The 22,468-nt window shown below is 42.9% G+C and overlaps 1 protein-coding gene and 1 pseudogene across 10 annotated transcripts in view; one reads left to right on the plus strand and one right to left on the minus strand.

Moving 5' to 3' along the window:
• LOC117264970 (receptor-type tyrosine-protein phosphatase mu-like) overlaps positions 1-22,468 on the plus strand; it is a 259,756-nt gene that overhangs the window by 111,151 nt on the left and 126,137 nt on the right. For all 10 annotated transcript variants that reach the window (XM_078162819.1, XM_078162810.1, XM_078162815.1 and 7 more), the window contains exons 10-14: positions 10,219-10,372; positions 10,725-10,885; positions 10,959-11,068; positions 13,596-13,797; positions 13,915-14,017. In XM_078162819.1, coding sequence (XP_078018945.1) covers positions 10,219-10,372; positions 10,725-10,885; positions 10,959-11,068; positions 13,596-13,797; positions 13,915-14,017 — 730 coding nt within the window. The remainder of the gene's footprint in view (positions 1-10,218; positions 10,373-10,724; positions 10,886-10,958; positions 11,069-13,595; positions 13,798-13,914; positions 14,018-22,468) is intronic.
• Positions 5,667-7,781, minus strand: LOC144458980 (E3 SUMO-protein ligase ZBED1-like; annotated as a pseudogene).

Raw genomic sequence — 22,468 nt, forward strand, 5'->3', positions numbered from 1 at the left:
GTTCGATCGTGCGATGAGACGTGCTGCTTCGTAGTGAATTCATCTGAAGGTCAACAACGAATAAAACAACCTGTGAACGCAGCTCAGAAAAGGCAGCACGCCTCAGCTTTACATCCTTCAAACTTGTTTCCACACTGCTCTGACTTTTTCAAGAGACTTATTTTTTCATAGTATCGACCCTCTGACTGTCAGTAAACAGTGTGATGTTTGTTGGTGGGCGGGGCTTAGCTGGAGGCAAAACAGTTCTCCACAGACATTAGCTAGCGCTAGCTAACAAGTTGTGTTGTCTTGTTTCAGACGATGGAGGAAGATGATGTGAGTGGTGCGTTCAGAAACACTCATTGTGAGTGTGGGAGCGCACTCTGACACAAACTGGAGCGTTGATAAATTGGGAGCGCTGTCTGAATGTAGCGTTGGGTTATCCAGAGCAGCGCACTCTCAGAGTGGCAGAGCGCACTCTGGACACTCTGTCTGTGGAGACGGAGCAGCAGAGCGCCGAGCGGAGTGAATGATGTGTGATTAACTTAACCGTTGGTTCATTCATGTAGAAATATAACGCTGCGTTTCTTCCACCAACAGGGCTCTCATTTTAGTGTAGTTTCAAGTCAGTCAGACTTATTGTGTGAGGGGCGTGGCCTTTCTAAAATATAGCGCCCCCACCAGGCTGTCATATTTATTAAACAACTGTCGGCGAAAACTTTGCTTGTCGACGATCTGTCTGAAAACAACAGACTTGAAGCTCTAAACATAACGTCCGTCTCCAGAACAGTGGAACAGGGGAACCGTGATATTAAAGGAACAGTTCAGCTTAATAAATGAAGTAGTGATCACGAGTTCTGCCTCTGCACTTTGGATCCAGATTCTGATCAGAGTCTGTTTCTGTTCTGGTCGGCCGACATGAATCATCCATCACTGGTTCTCGTGCCTCCCCCTCCTCCTTCATCATTCCTCCCCCTTTCTCGCTCCCTCATATTAAATCTGGTGATCTCCTGGAAATGAAAAATTAAACCTCTCCTCCTCCTCCTCCTCCTCCTCCTTGTCTTCATCCTAGAGTCACCTTCAAACATTCGACACTCTTCTGTCTGTGTCTGTAATGTATTCTTCTTCTTCTGCAATGTTTGTTTGTCTGTTATCAGCTCCCAGCAGCCTGCGTCAGGCTCCGCCCCCTGCTGTCCTGTCAAACATCCCATAATCCAAAATGTCTGAAAACACTGGAAATCGACTCTTGGTTGTTTCTGTTGAACAAAGTGAAATGTAGCAGATGTCAGCAGCGACAGGAGATCTCCTCTCTCAGGCGTTTCTTTAGTTTAAAGCATCAAATTAGAAAAACTGAAAAAAGTTTTCTCGCTCAGTTGGAAGGTTTTGTGATTCTGATGTCACAAACATTTCAGTCACATGACTGATCCTACATCTCAACAACATTTTAATCTTATTTTTCTGACATTTTATCTTTTTTTTCTAAGACATTTTATAAACGTTATTCAGATATTTTAATATTTTTCTCAGACATTTTGTTGAAACATTTTTCAGACATTTTAATAATTTTACTGACATTTTTTTGACATTTCATCAACATTTTTTATTTTCATAATATATGTTGGACACTTTATTAAGATTTTTCAGACATTTTGATAATATAATAATTGTTGTAGATTGCTACTGATTCTTTTAACCGAAAAGAAAAGAAAAGACAGATAGACAGACAGACAGACGCACAGACAGACAGACAGACAGTCTCTGCCTTTAAACAGTAAATATTGCAGAACATGATGTTCAAACAGAAACAGCTGCAGCGATCAGTTGATCAGTCAATCGACAGCATTAATCAGGAGCTCTTCTGATAACTGATTCAATGTTTCAACACTTTGTGGCGTCGTGTTTCATCACTGTGGGAATCTGATGTTTTTTACTTCAGACGTGATGAACTGAAGAGTGCTGGCCTCTGAGGAGCCACCCAGCTGTCAGGTTTCACTCTTCTCTGAGATTTTACTGACTAAAACCAATCGTGGACAAAATTATTGGCAGATTCATTGATAATGGAAATAATCGTTAGCTGCAGTTACGGGAGATTAATATGGAACCCTACTGAACGTAACCATGTGTGTGTGTGTTGGCTAAACGTAACCATGTGTGTGTGTTGGCTAAACGTAACCGTGTGTGTGTGTTGGCTAAACGTAACCATGTGTGTGTGTTGGCTAAACGTAACCATGTGTGTGTGTTGGCTAAACGTAACCAAGTGTGTGTGTGTTGGCTAAACAAACCATGTGTGTTTGTGTTGGCTAAACGTAACCGTGTGTGTGTGTTGGCTAAACAAACCATGTGTGTGTGTGTTGGCTAAACGTAACCACGTGTGTGTGTTGGCTAAACATAACCATGTGTGTGTGTTGGCTAAACGTAACCAAGTGTGTGTGTGTTGGCTAAACGTAACCACGTGTGTGTGTGTTGGCTAAACGTAACCACGTGTGTGTGTGGGCTAAACGTAACCACGTGTGTGTGTGTGTTGGCTAAACGTAACCACGTGTGTGTGTGTTGGCTAAACGTAACCACGTGTGTGTGTGTGTTGGCTAAACGTAACCATGTGTGTGTGTTGGCTAAACGTAACCATGTGTGTGTGTTGGCTAAACGTGACCACGTGTGTGTGTTGGCTAAACGTAACCACGTGTGTGTGTGTTGGCTAAACGTAACCACGTGTGTGTGTGTTGGCTAAACGTAACCATGTGTGTGTGTTGGCTAAACGTAACCACGTGTGTGTGTTGGCTAAACGTAACCACGTGTGTGTGTTGGCTAAACGTAACCACGCGTGTGTGTTGGCTAAACGTAACCATGTGTGTGTGTTGGCTAAACGTAACCATGTGTGTGTGTTGGCTAAACGTAACCATGTGTGTGTGTTGGCTAAACGTAAGGAGGGTCATAAGGACAGAGGGATGTCGTATGCTGTAAAGCCCTGTGAGGCAAATTGTGATTTGTGATATTGGGCTTTATAAACAAAATTGATTGATTGACTGATGGAATATGTGTAAGCCTCAGTGTCCTCTTTCTCCTCATCCTCACACATGACAGGAAGTCGACCTTGCATACTTCCTGAAGGTTGTAGTTTGTCGTTCTTTAACATTTGATGGAAAAATACCTGATGACATCATCAGCAGGGCGCTCTGTCTTTGTGTCTGATTTAAATGTCAGCCCAAAAATTATGGGATGGAACTGTGACGACCACACACACACACACACACACACACACACACACACACACACACACACACACACTGAAGGGGGAATGGTAGGATTTTATGTGATAGCATTCACTCTCCCCTCGGGGATTATGGGTAATAGGATCCACCTCAATCCCCTCCTCCCCCTCCCCTTGACCCCTGACCCCCATTGTTGCTGCGGTGATGTCTTGGGGTGCGTGTATGTGTGTGTTGCCTGCAGACCGACCATTTAGCTCGACGTCTCTCTTTCATCGCACAATCGAGGTGGAGAAACTCACAAGTGCCTCTATTGTGTCCTGCTAAAAGCCTGCAGCCTGTGTGTGTGTGTGTGTGTGTGTGTGTGTGTGTGTGTGAGAGGCTCAATAACAGGAAGAGAGAATTTTTCTGTACCGCCACAATTGACCACACACACACACACACACACACACACACACACAGTTGAAAGACGACAAAGAACAGAAAAGGTATTGTTCACTGGCTGCAGAAAAACACCTGAAAAAACACACACACACACACACACACACACACACAGTCAGGAGAAATTGGTCCTTCCTGCTCTCATCTATCATTCTCTCTGTCTCTCTGAGTGGATCGCTGTCTGTCATCTTGAAATACAGCACTTAGATTGGCCACTACAAAGACACACTGTGTGTGTGTGTGTGTGTGTGTGTGAGTGAGTGAGAGAGAGAGCATGCTCAGTTCCAGCTTCCTTTAACCTCTCCCCTCTCTCTTTGTGTCTCTGCTCAGCTGAACTTTTTTTTTTCACTGCAGGAAACAGGAAGGAGGACGGCGGCCATGTTGGGTCGTCTCACTGCCTTCTTGTCAAACCTACATTCGTGTTATAATACGACGTCTGAACGTCCTGAAGAGATCTCACTGTGGCCGGCTTTAGCAGCTGACTGTGTTGACGGGTGTCCCAGCATGCATTTCACATGCAGCAGCAGTGATGGTGGACAGTTTCAGATCCTTGTCTTTAGTCCGTCTCTCCGTGATGTCCCCATCATAACAGTGAACACGTTTTCAGTTAGTCCTGTAGACTCTGTAAAATCACTGTGACTTTACCACAGACGTCATGTTATTGTAGAGCTACGTGCAGTGTATCGATTCTCTGTTGATCATGTGGCTGTTGCAGGACACACACACACACACACACACACACACACACACACATTGGACGTCACAGACAAGCCTGAAAACAGGTTAGTAAACGGTAGAAAGCAGCGTGGATGTCAGTGAGGATTTTACAGTGGTCACTTGTTTTTATATCTTTAGATTAATGTCTGAGCTCTGATTGGGCGGAGACAGATGGTAATTTGTGGTGGCGTGTCATTGCACCTCGCCAGTTAAGGAGCTACAATAAGCACGTTCACCCAGATGTCGGAGCTGGAGCTGATAAAACCCCTTGACTTCTGCAGGGTCATAGTTTAGTTTATTATTTCACACACATCGTGATATGAAATACAGTACATGCTGCATACAGACATTACAGTAATTTGATGTGTGAAAGGGTCACCCCAAGGAAGCTATCTAAAGCTTATAATAGGGGGCACGGAGGCCCACAAATAACAGACAGGATATTGGCCAGATATCCTTAGAAACCAACAACATACAAACAGACATATAATAGACACACAACAGACAGTCCCAGTGCCCTGGTTACATTAGATCAGTCGGTACAATCATTGTACAATAACAAATTTATACAATGTTAGTCGAGAGAAATAGATGGAATAAAATACAAGTGACATTCATATGTAAGATTATTAATATAATCAGTGAATTAAATATACATTGATAGGAGTTGCATTCTTAGTTTTTTCTTGAAGATTAGGGTTGGGCAGTATGAGCAAACTCTTATATCACGGTATGAGTAATTTCATATCACGGTAACGGTATATATCGTGGTATGGTTTTTTTCCCTGTAAATTCAATTAATGGCTTAAAATAACCATACTGTCGCATTTGATAATTTTCCTCTTTTATTTTTGAACTTGGAAAAACAGGAAAAATGCCAGAGCAGTGCAATATATTTAAAAAAAGAAATCACGCACAGCATCACACAAATGTGCATCTCAGTATATGAAAAGAAAAAAAAAACCCTGAGTTTTTAAACTAAGCCTCGCTTCAATCTGTGCAATATGAACTCAGCAGCTGCAGCATAACATTATTTAAAAGAAAATATAATAATATAATAAATAATAAACCACAAAGAATGTGTAAATGTCTGGTAAACACTGAACTCCAGCTTTAACTTAAGCTATAGTGTGCGTGCAAATGTAAACACAGAGCTCCAGCTTAATAAGAAATAAAAATAACAAATGAGAAAAAGTATTTTTTACACAAGGTAACAGGTGCATAACAACAGTTAGTGCAATATAAAATCACAGCATCTCCTAAATGTTCTGAAGGACACTGTCACTAGTGTGCAAATGTCTGGTAATTGCGTATATCCAGTAATTACAGATTGTGCGCAAGAAACACCAGCTGATCAACTCTCTCTGGTTTCAGTGCTGATCTGCGGCAAGTGATAATGTTACCACTTGTGCTAAAAGCACGCTCTGATGGGGCATTTGTGGCTTGAATGCACAAGTATTTCTTTGCCAGGCTTGCCACTCGTGGAAAATTGGCCTCGTGCTGCCTCCACCATTCCAGGGGGTTGGTCTCCCCATCAGCCTCCACTGTTTGAAGGTACCTGTTAAGCTCCAGTTCAATGGACTGTCTGCGTGACTGAGGGACAGTTTGGTCTTGGCGTGATGCAATCTTGAAGAAGCTGCCCAAACTCCTCTTCTTCTTAGCAGGAATCTCTGGCACCTCTGTGGCAGCTTCAGTTGGTGGTATGGAGTCTCCCCCTGCAGACTTTTCCTGTTCAGACACAAGGCTCTCTATCTCTGCAGCAGCTTTGGTCTTTATGTAGTCCACCTTCTCTGGCTTTATGTAGGTGATTTTGAAGCGAGGGTCGAGAAGGGAAGCCATATCAAGCAGATCCTGGGTGGATGGGTCAGCATATTTTTCATCCAGGTACTCCAGAATGCTTGCTTAGATTTTCTTGGTGAGATCGACGTCATCATCCTGTGGCTTAAGAACTTGCTCACTGAAAAGATGGAGCACAGGTTTTAAATATGAGACACTCACATACTGCTCGCCGGACAAGGCATCTGTGAACGCAACGAGAGGGCTCAACGCTTTGCTAACAGATTCCAGTACATCAGTGTCCTGCCATGTCAGAACCAAATGCCTGGTCAGCTCGAAGGACTTGTGTCAGAGCTTTCTCCTGCTCTAGGATCCTTTCAATCATTTGTTGTCGAGAGCCCCATCTTGTTGGGGTCTCTGTTATGAGCTGGTGAGCAGGCAAGCCCAGCTCTGCCTGAGCAGTGGCCAGCTCACGCTTCCTTTTCCAGGAATTGCAGAAGGCACTCACAACTTTTTTGCATACCCCAATGGCACGTTCCACTTGTGGCTCTTTCACACTTCTTTCTGTTTACAATAAACACAGAGGAGAAATGTAAATTGTTGACAGATGCTGACAGTTATTACACTTAAGGACAAGCGACAAGCATTATCATTTTGCATTTGCAATTATGTATATATTATAATTAATAATCATAACTATTACGTAATTTTTTGACTGAGGATAACTATTTATTTTTGAGGCTTAGGTGTTACTTAATTTTAACAAACTCTGTCTTTCTGAAAAGGTGTTTATTTTTATTTCTTAATTACAAAAATGTGAAATCTTTCAAACAGCTATACAACTGTTCAACAAAGAAGTCCAGGTTACATAACATGGCTTAATAATACTGACCCCTGAAGACCAATTATTGTAAATGCCAAGGTATACAACTAGTTGGGGTAAAACAACAAGCAGAGAGGTATTTGTCATTGAATAATATTTAATGAAAATCCCACATGATTACCAGTCACTCAGTACGTTTACATGCATACTCACCGATGGCCAAATGAAGATGGTGTCCAAAACACTGTAGCCTTGTCCAGTCGTTCAGCTGGAGTGCTTTGACGTTGTTGGTGGCATTATCTGTGGTTACGCAGACTTGATGGGCCTCCGGTAATCCCCACGACTCCAGTGCCTCCCTTAGGTTTTGGGCTGTCATTTCCCCTGTGTGATCCTCTGGGAAGTAAGAGGTCTGAAGACACCTACTCTTCAGTTCCCAGTCTTTACTAAAATGGGTCGTTAGGCTCATGTAAGGCTGTGTGGTGCAGCTCGACCACGTCTGTTGTTGTAGCAAAATAAAGAACACTATGAAGCTCCTTTTCAATTTTGCTATGGCAATCTCCATATACTCGTGGCAACTCCACCTCTGTAAAGTGCTTGCGGCTGGGCATTACATACCTCGGATCGAGGGCGTTGAGTAATTCTCTGAACCCCGGCTTTTCAACGGTATAAATCGGGACCATGTCTTTGCATATGTGCATCGTGATGGCCTCCGTTATCTCCCTCCATCGACGTGATTTTTTGTCATACGGGGTGCCTTTGGCGAAACACTCCGCCAAGCTCTTTTGGACGAGAGGAGCTGCTGCAACTTTTGTTTTTGATGCAGCGGGCGCACCACGCATCTTTTGGCTTTCATAATATTGCTAAGCGTGTTTTATCTTTAAGTGGTGGAAGAGGTTACTGGTGTTTCCACCTCCAGCAGCAACAGTCACGCGACACTCTTTGCAGAGTATCGCTTTTTGTTTGTCGGATTTTCTAAATCCGAAAAAGTTCCACACAACAGATGTAGCGCCCTTTTTCGGAACGAGTTCCTCCTCCTCGTCATGTTGCGGGGGCCGGGCTGCCTCCGTTTCCTCGTGACTCCCCTTACTCTCCGCCTCCGCCATCACTCCAGTAAAGATGTTTCTTCTTCGTTGTGCACGTGCAACCACGCCAAGCAGTCTGTTGCAGTGCTGGCTCCCCGTGTGTCGAGGCGGTGTAACTACAGTGACTCAGAGAGATGCCGCAGACATCTGCACTTTCTCCGGTATAAACGGTATTGCAAAATCTCTACCGGTAGACACTTTATACCGTCACACGGTATTATACCGTCATACCGCCCAACCCTATTGAAGATGGAGATGGAATGTGACAGTTTTAACTTGTCATCAAGCTCATTCCAAATCTGTAGTCCTCTGCACACAGCACTAAACTTGGTACATTTTAACCGTCGTTTTTTTCCCCCAGTGATTTGGTTTTTGTTTCTGGTGGAATAGGTGTGCATAGGATGGAAGATTGGAATGAGGTCACATAGTTTATGGTTTAGTTTGTGGACAATTTGGTACATTACACAAGCATTCTGGAGGTAATTGTACTCAGCAAGCCTCAGAAGATTGTGGCGGTGGAAAAGTATTCTCGTGGGAGCATTAAACTCAGACCATGATAAAGCACGTATGACTTTTTTTGGGGGTATGTAGCTTTTGTAAGTAAGTTGAAAATGTGTTACACCATATGATGTTGCAATATTGTAAATGAGGCTCAAACCTGGTTTTATATATATATAGGGTGAGAAGTGCAGAAAGTGGTAGAAAATGTCTCAACTGAAGAAACAAAGCAGCATATTTAGACAATGTTTTTGTGAGATCTTCAATGTGACATTTAAAATTAAGAGATTCATCGATGAGGATCCCCAGGAATTTTGTAGAGCTGACTCTTACAATATTCTGTCCATTTATTTTTGGACAGATTTGCTTAACCTTAGTTTTTTTCATTGGAACGGATCACAATGTAGTTTGTTTTACTGATGTTATGGGAAAGTTTGTTGCACCTAAACCAGGTGTCTGTTTTCATTAACTCACTATTTATGATTTGTTCAAGCATATTTGGGTTTTTGTGGGGGAAAAAACAGGTTTGTATCATCGGCAAATAATACTTTATGTAGTACAGATGAGGAATTAACAAAGTCATTTATATTTATTTATTTATATTTATATATGTTTTTTTATATGTGCATGTAAGATGTTGGATGATGTCTTTTGGTAGCCTTCACGTTTTATTTTGTATGAGTGAGGGGAGTGGATGGAGGATTGACTGTTGCATATGTTTTTGCACCATACAGAGTTGCTTCTCCAATTTCGTTGTATCAAGCATACAATGACAATAAAGGTTTCTATTCTATTCTATTCTATTTTCTATTTTCTATTATATTACATTTTATTATATTATATTATGTATATATATATATATATATATATATATATATATATATATATATATATATGATGGAGAGAAGTGGCCCTAAAATGGAACCCTGGGGAACCCCATGATTGATGGATTGGTATACATACATAAACATATTGGTGTCTTCCAGACAGATAACTATGAAACAGGTGTAGCGCTAGAGAATGCTGATTGTCAGCTTTCCCACTGTGGCGGCTGTGCGGCAGTGCAGTGGGTGTGCAGTAGCACAGCTCACAAAATCAAGATGATCGTTGAGTTTGTGGTAAAAGTCTCAAATTAAAGTTCCTGTTTGCAGAGGAAGTGATGTGTTTTTTTAAATCACGCCACATTTCTGTGGATTAATGACCTCACATAACACAAATATAAACGTGTTTGTAGATCAGGGAACATGTAACCAGCTGCTCTCCGCACTGAGCAGGTTTCCATGGTAACATATGAGACGTGCGGTGGCAGGTGGGTAAACTGAAGGAGACACGGCATCCTCAGATTCAGCTCGTTGACAAAACATTGATGTGATAAAGAGATTTGGCCGCAGGAAGCAGCAGTTCAGTCTCCATGAGGAGGACAGCAGACACTGAGGGTTACCTGCTTGGCTCAGGCTGCGTGCTGATTGGCCAAGACTGAGCGTGACAGGAAGCTTATCAGCGTCAGACTGTTTTCACTTTAGATAAAGGACAGTTGTTTTTTAGCTGTGAAGATGTGACATTCACACGCAGCTCGGATCAGATCTGTCTGATGTCACGTAAACAAGCTGGTTAATCAGTGTGAGACGTCTGCTGAGGGGTAAAGATGGCGTCTGCTCAGAGAGATGACCTTTTCCTCTTTGTGTCTGTCTGTCAGATCCCATGCACGGCCCACGGCATCTCGAGGTTGTCGACATTCAGTCCAAACAGGTGACGGTAAGATGGGAGCCATTCGGATACAACGTGACCCGCTGCCACAGCTACAACCTGACTGTACAGTACCGCTACAGACCTGCGGGGGCTGCCAGCAGGTACATACAGGACCTGGGGAGGGGGCAGTATTTTTAAAAACAGTGACGTAATGAAAGGGAGGGGCCAACAGTGAAAGAGATGTGACATATAGAGAGGAAGGGGCCAACATTGAAAAAAGGGGGAGGGGCCAACATTTAAAGAGTAGTGACTCATACAGAGGGAGGGGCCAACATTGGAAAAAAACGGGAAGGGCCAGCATTTGAAGAGTAATGACTTTTACAGAGGAAGGGGCCAACATTTAAAGAAAGTAAACCACAGAGAGGGAAGGGCCAAGTACGTCCTGGTAAAGGTAAACACGGGGATACACCAACAGGCAAATAAGCCCCTCCCTCTTCTTCCTCTCTCCTGCAGGGAGCCGGTGAAGGAGGTGGTGTATGACACCCTGAGCGTTGTGCCGCAGCACATCGTGCGTAACCTTCCGCCGTTTACCAACGTCAGCCTGAGACTCGTCTTGAGTAACCCAGAGGGACGCAAGGAGAGCGAGGAGTTGCTGGTGCTGACGGACGAGGACGGTATGACACTGTCCATCAGTCAACTTCTGTGCTGTTCAATAAGTTTTTAAAAACTTAAATGTTTGTGTCTCAGTTCCCGGAGCTGTCCCCGTGGATTCAATCCTCGGCAGTAGTTATGAGCAGCAGATCAGTCTGAGCTGGAGGGAGCCGCTGCAAACGTATGGCCTCATCCGACAGTACGAGGTAAACCCACTGATTCGACATCCTACACATCACGCCATGATGTCACCATCTTCATCATGTCTCAAAGCCCCGCACCTATTGCTGCTCACACATGGTCCACGATGAGGGGCTAAAGGTGTTCCAAAGTTAAGAGAGGCCAACATTTAAATAAAAAGACATAAAGAGCAGAAGGGGCCAACATTTAAAGACAGTTAAGGGCGGAGGGGCCAATATTTAAAGAAGGTAATGTAGAGAGTGGGAGGGGCCAATATTTAAAGACAGTTAAAAGGGGGAGTGGCCAAAAAATAAATAAAGAGACAGTTAAGAGTGGGAGGGGCCAATAATTAAATAAAGAGACATGAAGAGTGGGAGTGGCCAACATTTAAAGACAGTTAAGAGTGGGAGGGGCCAATAATTAAATAAAAAGACATAAAGAGTGGGAGTGGCCAACATTTAAAGACAGTTAAGAGGGGGAATGGCCAATAATTAAATAAAGAGACATAAAAAGTGGGAGTGGCTAACATTTAAAGACAGTTAAGAGGGGGAGGGGCCAATAATTAAATAAAGAGATATAAAGAGAGGGAGGGGCCAACATTTAAAGACAGTTTAGAGGGGGAGGGGCCAATAATTAAATAAAGAGATATAAAGAGAGGGAGGGGCCAACATTTAAAGAAAGTAATGTAGATAGAGGAAGGAGCCAAAGGTCAAAGGCCAACATTTAAAGACAGTTAAGAGGGGGAGGGGCCAATAATTAAATAAAGAGATATAAAGAGAGGGAGGGGCCAACATTTAAAGACAGTTTAGAGGGGGAGGGGCCAATAATTAAATAAAGAGATATAAAGAGAGGGAGGGGCCAACATTTAAAGAAAGTAATGTAGATAGAGGAAGGAGCCAAAGGTCAAAGGCCACTGTGACCTTGAGTCTGTCCCCATTGTTGTAAATGTGATATAAATCTATAAACAGCCTTCTGGGAATTTCCTCAAATGTGGCACAAACGTCCACCTGGGCTCCAAAATCAACTGATTAAAATTTGGAGGTCAAAGGTCAGTGTGACCTCACAAAACATGTGTTTGTCCATAACTTAAGCAAATGACAGGATAAGATAATGAAGGTCAAAAGTTAAACTGACAAACTAACGATAAGAAAATACGTTTTTTGATCTTGCAATTAAGATTCTGAAAGAAAAGAATTTTGTCTGATCAATGTGTCATTTATCCATTCCAACTTTAGCTCGAACGTAGCAGTGTTAGCAAAACAACTAATTTTCCAGGAACTGCTGAATGCACTAAAGTTAGGGCCGTAACGGTACATGTATTTGTGTTGAACCGTTCGGTACGCGACTTTCGGTTCAGCACGACCCTGTACCGAATTATTGGGCGCAGGATATTATTTTATTTTATTTTGTTATATTCTAATTCCGTTTTTGCGAGCCGAACCATTTAAAATATCTAGTTCCCCGACGGACATAATTGAGTGACGGACCGAGTCCGACCGCAAATCTCCACTTTCACTTTGTGCAGCGCACTCTCGCATTTTGACAACATGGCAAATGAGCCTGACGAACCTGAAGACCCACCCGCAAACCTTAAGTCCTCCGTTTGGGAACACTTTGGTTTCAGGGTAAAATACGAAGATGGAAATAAACAAGTTGACAAGACAAAAGCAGTGTGCCGACACTGCAGAACAGCGGTCGGGTATGTACTTGGAAACACGTCTAACATGCTAACGCATCTAAAGCGACACCACCCGAGTTTGAACGTTAACCGGCACGACTAGAAAAAGCAATCTGGTGCAAACTACGATATTGTCGTCATTTAAAAAAAAAGAGCGTTTCCCTGACCATCGTGCTAAAGAAATAACCAACGCCACTGGAGTTGAGTAAAATTGTTTAAGCTGCACTTTAGATATAAGCATGTTTTGTTTACTGCACTTTAACAAAGTGGGAAAGCTAAGTAAGTTCCTAGTAAAACTGAATCTGAGCAGGCTTTAAAGCTGACCAGCTGCACTATACTTTTTATTTTAATTGAGTAAAACTGTTAAAGCAGAAATGTACATTTATATTTTTCATTCAAAAAATGTGTAAAAAAACAGCAGGATTTTATTTTTCACTTTTATATTTCTATTTTCATTCAAACAATGTGAAAAAGCAGGATTTTATATATATTTGTTTCATTCAAAAATTGTGTAAAAAGAGTTAACTGCTGTGGTGGTATGTTTTAATAAGGTTACCAATAAGTAAAAGATATTTAATAGTTGTCTATTTTTTTCATTACTGTACCAAAAAAAAACCGAACCGTGACTTGTGTACTGAGGTACGTACCGAACCGAGATTTTTGTGTACCGTTACACCCCTAACTAAAATCTGTTTGAAGTTTATTTTGGCGTGCGAATGACTTCACTAACAGATCTGAAGTTGAAAATAACACAATTAGTTAAAACTGCCACCTTTAAAATATGAATGTAAACCAAAATCAGATTTACAGTAAAGACTCCATCACCCACAATCCCCAGTGAGGCAGCCAGACATTAATGTGGTCCTCCTTCACAGATCTCCTACAAAGCCCTGAGCTCCTTCGACACAGAGTTCGACCTGTCTAATCAGAGCGGGAAGGTGTTCAAACAGGCCAATGAGACGAGCCACGTGTTCACAGGCCTCTACCCAGGCTCCACCTACTCCTTCACAATAAGAGCCTCCACCATTAAAGGCTTCGGGCCTCCAGTCATCACCCAGTTCACCACCAAGATCTCAGGTGAGTCTCCAACAAGATCTCAGGTGAGTCTCAGAAATGTCAACACCAAACAAATGAAGACACTGACTCCTTCCTCCTCCTCCCTCTCTTCCTCCTCTTCCTCCTCCTCCTTCTCAGCTCCTCTGATGCCGGCGTATGATCAAGAGTCTCCTCTCAATCAGACAGACTCCAGCGTCACTGTTCTGTTGAAACCGGCCCAGAGCCGGGGAGCCCCCGTCAGGTAACACACACACACACTCACAGATGTTGAAATATTCAGCAGCATCAATCTTCGTCTTCATCAAGTTTTCATGAGCGAGACGTTAAACATTAAAACAGGACATGAAGAAGAAGCTGCAGCTGAAACTGTCACATCCACATCAGTTGTGACGAACTACAGCTCTGACCTTTAAACTGTTTTTGAACGAACAGATCAGTTTATTCCTGTTAAATATTCATCTCACTTCAGCACCAAAGATCACAAACGTTTCAGTTACAGCGAATCAGATGAAATCTGAAGATACGAGTGTTGTAATCATCATTTAAAAGCCTGCAAGTGTTTTAAAGCTTTGAATGTGACATGTCTTGACATTTAGATTGACTGTCATAAGCCCCGCCCTCTTTAAGCAATCATTACCAAACTTTATGTCCCGACTGAGTCTTGACTCCAGATGGTCCGAACAGAAGTTCATATTTGTCCCTGCAGCTGATTGTAAGATATAAACTTTCTGCATTTGTGGCACCCTCTAGTGTCAGAATATCCCAAGGCTACTTAGCGAAGCTCAGACAAAGTATCCGCACATGTGCACCGAGTTTGGTCACGACCACTGTTGCCATATTTGATTTATGAGTATTTATGTAAATTTGGACTTAAACACAAATGTTTGTTTGTGAAGCCTTTCTGACCCAAGCACAGCGCCCTCTGGTGGAGACATCTTGTCTCTTTCTCTTTTATTCTTTGCTCTGTTTTTCTCATTTTGATGCTGATTATTCAACATTTGCTCTTCTTTTTTTTTTGTTGTCACTTTTTAACATTTAGAGTTAAAGCTCAGTGTCAGCAGGTGTGTCTACGTACAACACAACATACAAACAAAAACAACAGACAAAAACTAAACAGTGTACCTCATACAGAGACAAATAATCATACAATAAGATTTCATATTGACAGAACAATATATTCCAAACTAGTTTAACCGCAACAAGTACAGATTGTCAAAAAGAAGGTCTTCCTGAAGAGATGAGAACAGAGACCTTCCTCACACCTACCTTCCTTTGATAACTTTAGATCAACGATGTGCGTAGATGATTCTGCCAATGTTCCGGGACGACTGGACCAACAAGTACACGAAAAAATGATTTAGAGAAAACTGAGAAAAAAACACAAAATTCTGAGCAAAGATGCAGGTGGAGTAAGAGATGACTACAATGAGAGAATTGTGACTGTAAGCTGAGCTGGTCTCAAGATAATTGTCAAAACAGCGCCACCTTCAGGTCAGTGAGTGTCTTTGATTTGTGCCTGAGTAGTGGGCACACACACTTTTCACTGAGTAAAATAAGAAGAAAGAAGAATAATGAGAGCTAAAGCATCAGAGCAGCTGCAGCAACACATTGAAGTGATGTCGTTGAATGTTTGTTAGCGTGTTGGATGTGTTTCTGGTCATGACGCCGACACACCATCCTTGTCTTAAACACAGCTAGGGTGGCAGAGATATATGTATGTTCCAAGGTGATCACACCGTGTACGTTTGCCTATCAACGAAAAAAAAAGGCAACCAGATTGAAAATCTAACTGCATATGTTCTCGGACTTTTTACACATATTTACATTAAAAAATGGTTTGAAGTTTCAATTATTAAAAAACAGTTTGATTTTAAAATTAAAATTAAATTTAAAAATGTTTTGAAATTTCATTGACTGAAACTGTGAAGGATAAAAATGATTAAAATGTAAATAAAATGTTTTCGTCTCACAACTAAGACGAAATCTAAAATAGCTGTCAGAATTAACACCAACAAACAAAGAAGGCAGAAGGCCGCCTCGGTCTGTTTAAACTAAAAGGGTTGCACCAATATGTCTACCATACAAGGTGGAAAATTGGGCACCTCGGATCAACTCGCCAATCCGGCTCTGTGTCTCTAAACGCTCGCAACATTCGCCGAAAATCTGGCAGTGTAAAAGGGGCTTTTGATAAACCTGAGAATGAGATGTTACAGTGGACATGTGAACAAGTTCTCGTTGTCTTCAGATAGAGGGCGATATTTCTAACTGAAGACAAATTTTACGGCAGACGGCAGTCTACTCGATGTCGGACGCTGCGAAGCTGAACCAGTTCCAGATGACTGAAGAGACAGTCTTTCTTTTTTTAGGGAATGAACTTGTTCCTTCCTTCATAGCACACGCCGCCACGTTGAGACCGCTGTGAACGCCACGATGAACTACAGGAGCCCAGCTGCAGCAAAATACACCATAATGACTGTGATTAACCAAGTTAACGTGAAAATGGATTTTCATTTTTAGACACCGTCCCACACTGTGAGTTCAGATGAAGATATAAAATAGATCAGCTCTTAATATGAGTTTTAATTTTTTTAATAAACCTAAACGTTCACGCTGGACATTTTGTGTCCTCTGGTCTGAAAGACGCCGTCTCATAGAAACAAAACAGCCCAAAACCTGTAAAGTGAGCAGCACATAAAGAACTCACCTGGACCTGAGCTATCATCAGTGTGTCAGCGTCAGAGGAGCTTCTTCCTGTCTGGACAGGAAGCTGAGACACAGAGCAGGAAGAGCAGGTGATGTCGTTTTGTCTTTTTATTATTAAATCAGGAGATTTTTTTTACTCAGATATGAAAGTGAACGATGAAACATTGATGTGAGTGTTGTGATCGTCCGATGAAGAATTCAGCAGATTAATGGAAACTCAGTTATTTATTTATCTGATGAGACGTTTTCATCCGTCAGTCGTCGTCTGTTTGTCTCCACTGTTTCCTTCTTGGATTTGAATGCAGATAATTACCACTGCAAACTTTCTACAGTCTGACTCAGACACACTCTGCTAAATCTCTGTTGTCGGGGCCCACGGGGAGGCTGTATCCGCGGTAACAGTCGTCATATCAACAGCTGTCTGCTCTCCGTCGTCGGGCTGTAACGAGGGATTTGGTTAATTAACGATCAGCGGGCGGGGCTAATCAGAGCCTGCTGCTAACACCGAGGATTAACAAGGGATTAACAGCTAATGTGTCAATCACACACAAACACACACAAACACACACAGACACACACAGTCACACATAAACACACACAAACACACACAGACACACACAGACACACAGTCACACATAAACACACTGAGCGCTTCCTTGCCTTTCAGTCAGGAACACAGAGATGCTTAGGCTCGTCTCTTGTTATGAACGGACGCTTTATCTCTGCGACGCAGTGAAAGCGACACAGACGCTTTGTTCTCCTGATCAGGTAGAACAACACACATCATCTGTCTGTGAACGGCACGTCAGAGCCCAGACGTCGGCCGCCTGCCGTCAGCAGGGCCGCTCTGACCTTTAACCCTTTCAGACCCACCAGATCCCGGCCAACACTCCTGTCTGTCAAAGGTCGTAGAGGGCAGAGTTTAGAGCTGGTATCAAATGCAGCTGGAACTCCTCCTCAGTGGTACCGGGTGCTTCATGGCCATTTTCACAGTGGCCTCCTTGACCTCTGACCTCCAGATATCTGAATGTAGGAACCAAGTCTCCCTTTCACAGACGTGTCCTCTCTATGTTAGACCCAAACTTTTTTTTTGGTAAAAAAAAAAAGTATGACAGAGTGAGTTATTTTCACCTGTTGTTTTTGAACGTTTCTGCAGAATCGAAATCGAAAAAATTACACGTGAAGACTCGACGTCAAAGATCCAACGAGCTCAGTTTTAGTCATGTGTGATGATGTATCTGTGTTATTGTCACAAGACCGTTTTGTTTAACCATCACGCCCTCACTGCGACCTTGTCACATGTCCACATTTGGTCATCAACATATGACGTCACTGTGTCAACTTCAGCCTGTTACATGCATCGTCTTTTTTCAAAATACACCTCTGTTTTCACAGGAAATGTACAGTTTGCATACAGTCTCTTTCAAAATAAAAGCACTACATTGATATAAACACCAACTGATGTTTATTTACTTCAACAACACACACATGGTTACATTTAGCCAACACACACACACACATGGTTACGTTTAGCCAACACACACATGGTTACGTTTAGCCAACACACACACCTGGTTACGTTTAGCCAACACACACACATGGTAACGTTTAGCCAACACACACACGTGGTTACGTTTAGCCAACACACACACATGGTTACGTTTAGCCAACACACACACATGGTTAGGTTTAGCCAACACACACACGTGGTTGCGTTTAGCCAACACATACACATGGTTAGGTTTAGCCAACACACACACACACACGTGGTTACGTTTAGCCAACACACAGACATGGTTAGGTTTAGCCAACACACACACGTGGTTACGTTTAGCCAACACATACACACGTGGTTACGTTTAGCCAACACACACACATGGTTAGGTTTAGCCAACACACACACACACACGTGGTTACATTTAGCCAACACACAGACATGGTTAGGTTTAGCCAACACACAGACATGGTTAGGTTTAGCCAACACACACACGTGGTTACGTTTAGCCAACACACACACATGGTTAGGTTCAGCCAACAAGATCGCACATCTCAAGGGACTTTATCCTGATAAACAAATTTTAATACATAAAGGTCAGGGTCTTATCTCTGTAGTCTGAGTGGGCGGAAGTTCGCTGCATAGATCAGCCTCTCATTGGGCAGAATGAGCCACCCTCTGAAGTCCTGCCCTACCACCTCTGGTTGTGTAGCAGTTTTCAACGCGTCCTTTACTAACTTTTGCGCTGTTTGATCTTGCGGGGATGTAGCCATTTTTCTGCCATGGTTCGTGTCCTGTAGGTGATATTTTTGTGGGCATGTTACACCAAAACCTGTTTCCCCCCGGCAATATTTTTGCAAGCGCACCGTTGCTGTGGCACTGCCAAGAACAACCACAGGGTCAACTGGTGGGTGGAGTCATACAACCACAGGGTGGGCTGGTGGGCGGAGCCATACAACCACAGGGTGGGCTGGTGGGAGGAGTCATACAACCACATGGTGGACTGGTGGGCGGAGCCATACAACCACAGGGTGGGCTGGTGGGCGGGGTCATACAACCACAGGGTGGGCTGGTGGGCGGAGTCATACAACCACAGGATGGACTGGTGGGCGGGGTTATACAACCACTGGGTGGACTGGTGGGCGGGGTTATACAACCACTGGGTGGACTGGTGGGCGGGGTCATACAACCACAGGATGGACTGGTGGGCGGAGCCGTACAACCATAGGGTGGACTGGTGGACGGGGTCATACAACCACAGGGTGGACTGGTGGGCGGGGTCATACAACCACAGGATGGACTGGTGGGCGGGGTATTGCGGTAAGCGAGTTGTGTCATTTCCGGTGTTTCTGTGACAGTGTCTCTGTACTGCTCTGGTGAATTCTGCTAGCCTGCTTTCTCACCTCAGTTGCTTTAACGCTGCTTTAACGTCTACTTCAAGTCATAACCCACACTGGTTCTGTTTAAGCACTTATAGCTCTCCTTCTTTCTATGACTTTCTCGCTAATCTCTTAGCTGTTGTTTGCACGCTCTTAGCCTTGTTAGCTACTTTAGCTTAGCCATGGCTTCTCCTTCTCCTGCTCTTTCTTGCCCGGTGTGCCAAATGTTCAGTTATGCCTCTGCCTCCTTTAGCGACAGTGGTAATTGTAATAAGTGTAGCTTATTTGCTGCGTTGGAGGCGAGGCTTAGTGAATTAGAAGCGCGGCTCCGCACCATGGAAAACCATTCAGTAGCTGCGGTAGTTAGCCAGCCCCCTGTAGCCGGTGCGGAGCCACATAGCATAGCCTTAGCCTCAGCTAACTGTCCTCCGGTAACTCCCGTTCAGCCGGGAGGTTGGGTTACGGTTCGCCAGAAGCACAGCTCCAAGCAGAAGCCCACGGCTCACCACCAGCCTGTTCACGTTTCCAACCGCTTTTCCCCACTCAGCGACACACCCGCTGAGGATAAAACTCTGGTTATTGGCAGCTCTATTTTGAGGAACGTGAAGTTAGCAACACCAGCGGCCATAGTCAAATGTATCCCTGGGGCCAGAGCGGGCGACATTGAATCAAATTTAAAACTGCTGGCTAAAGCTAAACGTAGATTCAGTAAGATTGTTATTCACGTCGGCGGCAATGACACCCGGTTACGCCAATCGGAGGTCACTAAAATTAATATTGCCTCGGTGTGTGAATATGCAAAAACGATGTCGGACTCCGTAGTTTTCTCTGGACCCCTCCCAAATCTGACCAGTGATGACATGTTTAGCCGCATGTCATCATTTAACCGCTGGCTGTCCAGGTGGTGTCCAGCAAACGATGTGGGTTTTGTTAATAATTGGCAAACTTTCTGGGGAAAACCTGGTCTTATTAGGAGAGACGGCATTCACCCCACTTTGGATGGAGCTGCTCTCATTTCTAGGAACCTGGCAAATTTTATTAGTAATTTAAATCCCTGACAACCCAGAGTTGAGACCAGGACAGAGAGTTGCAGTCCTAAACGCCTCTCTGAGCTTCTAGTTCAGTTACCCAGCCATAGTTTTCATAGTTTTATACAAACGGTGTCTGTCCCCCGACCACCTAAATTATTTAAATCTAAAATTAAACAAAGAGGAGTTGTGCATAACAACCTCATAAAAATTAAAACCTCTTCTGTGACAGAAAGACAAAACAGGAGAATTAAACGCGGACTGTTAAATATCAGGTCTCTATCGTCTAAAGCAGTGTTAGTAAACGAATTAATATCAGATAATCATATTGATTTACTCAGTCTCACTGAAACCTGGCTGTGTCAAGATGAATATGTTAGTCTAAATGAGTCCACTCCTCCCAGTCATAATAATACATACATTCCTCGAGGCAGCGGCCGAGGAGGGGGAGTTGCAGCCATTTTTAACTCTAGTCTGTTAATCAGCCCTAAACCTAAACTAGATTATAATTCATTTGAAAGCCTCGTTCTTAGTGTTTTACATCCGACCTGGAAAACCTCGCAGCCACTTTTATTTGTTATAGTGTACCGTGCTCCTGGCCCGTATTCTGAATTTGTATCTGAATTCTCAGAGTTTTTATCCAGTTTAGTTCTTAAATCAGATAAAGTTATTATTGTAGGCGATTTTAACATTCATGTCGACGTTGATAATGACTCCCTGGCTACCGCGTTTATCTCATTAATAGACTCCATTGGCTTCAGTCAGGGTGTACATGAACCCACTCACTGTTTTAACCATACCCTCGATCTAGTTCTGACGTATGGAATTGAAATTGATAACCTAAAAGTCTTTCCACAGAATCCCTTGCTATCAGATCATTATCTGATTACTTTTGATTTCTTTTTACTCGATTACACGCCACTCAGCAACAGTTACTATACTAGATGTTTATCAGATAGTGCTATCACAAAATTTAAGGAAAAGATTACTTCGTCGTTAAATTCAATACCAATACCTTCAGTAACAGAGGTTTCCCGTGCCGACTTTAACCTCTCCCAAATTGATCATTTTGTTGATAGCGCCGTAGGCTCGCTGCGAACAACGCTCGACTCTGTAGCTCCTCTTAAAAAGAAGTTAACAAAGCAAAGAAAGTTCGCTCCTTGGTATAACTCTCAAACCCGTAGGTTAAAACAAATATCGCGAAAATTTGAAAGGAATTGGCGATTAACCAAACTGGAAGAATCTCGTTTAATCTGGACAGACAGTCTCAAAACTTATAAGAGGGGCCTCCGCAATGCCAGAGCAAACTATTACTCAGCATTAATAGAAGAAAACAAGAACAACCCCAGGTTTCTTTTCAGCACTGTAGCCAGGCTGACTGAGAGTCAAAGCTCTATTGAGCCTTGTATTCCTTTAGCCCTTAGCAGTAATGATTTTATGAGCTTTTTTAATGACAAAATTCTAACTATTAGAGGCAAAATTCATGACCTCCTGCCCTCAGATGGTAGGCCTACCTATCTAACCTCAAACACAGCTGTAAGACCTAATATATATTTAGATTGTTCTCCCCAATTTCTCTTCAAGAATTGGCCGCAGTGATTTCTTCATCTAAATCATCAACGTGTCTCTTAGACCCCATCCCAACTAGGCTACTTAAGGAGGTCTTTCCTTTAGTTAACACTCATATATTAGATATGATCAATATATCCCTATTAACAGGCTATGTACCACAGTCTTTTAAGGTAGCTGTAATTAAACCTCTACTAAAAAAGCCCACCCTGGATCCAGAGGTGTTAGCCAACTATAGACCAATATCTAATCTTCCCTTTATGTCAAAGATCCTTGAGAAAGTAGTCGCAGACCAGCTGTGTGATTTTCTCCAGGATAATAATTTATTTGAGGAATTTCAGTCAGGATTTAGAGTGCATCATAGCACTGAGACAGCTCTAGTTAAAATTACAAATGACCTTCTGATTGCTTCAGACAAAGGACTCGTCTCTGTTCTTGTTTTATTAGATCTTAGTGCGGCGTTTGACACAATTGACCATCAAATTCTACTGTAGAGACTGGATCACTTAATTGGCCTA

Source organism: Epinephelus lanceolatus, chromosome 20 (genome assembly GCF_041903045.1).
Source record: "Epinephelus lanceolatus isolate andai-2023 chromosome 20, ASM4190304v1, whole genome shotgun sequence".
NCBI lineage: Eukaryota > Metazoa > Chordata > Actinopteri > Perciformes > Serranidae > Epinephelus > Epinephelus lanceolatus.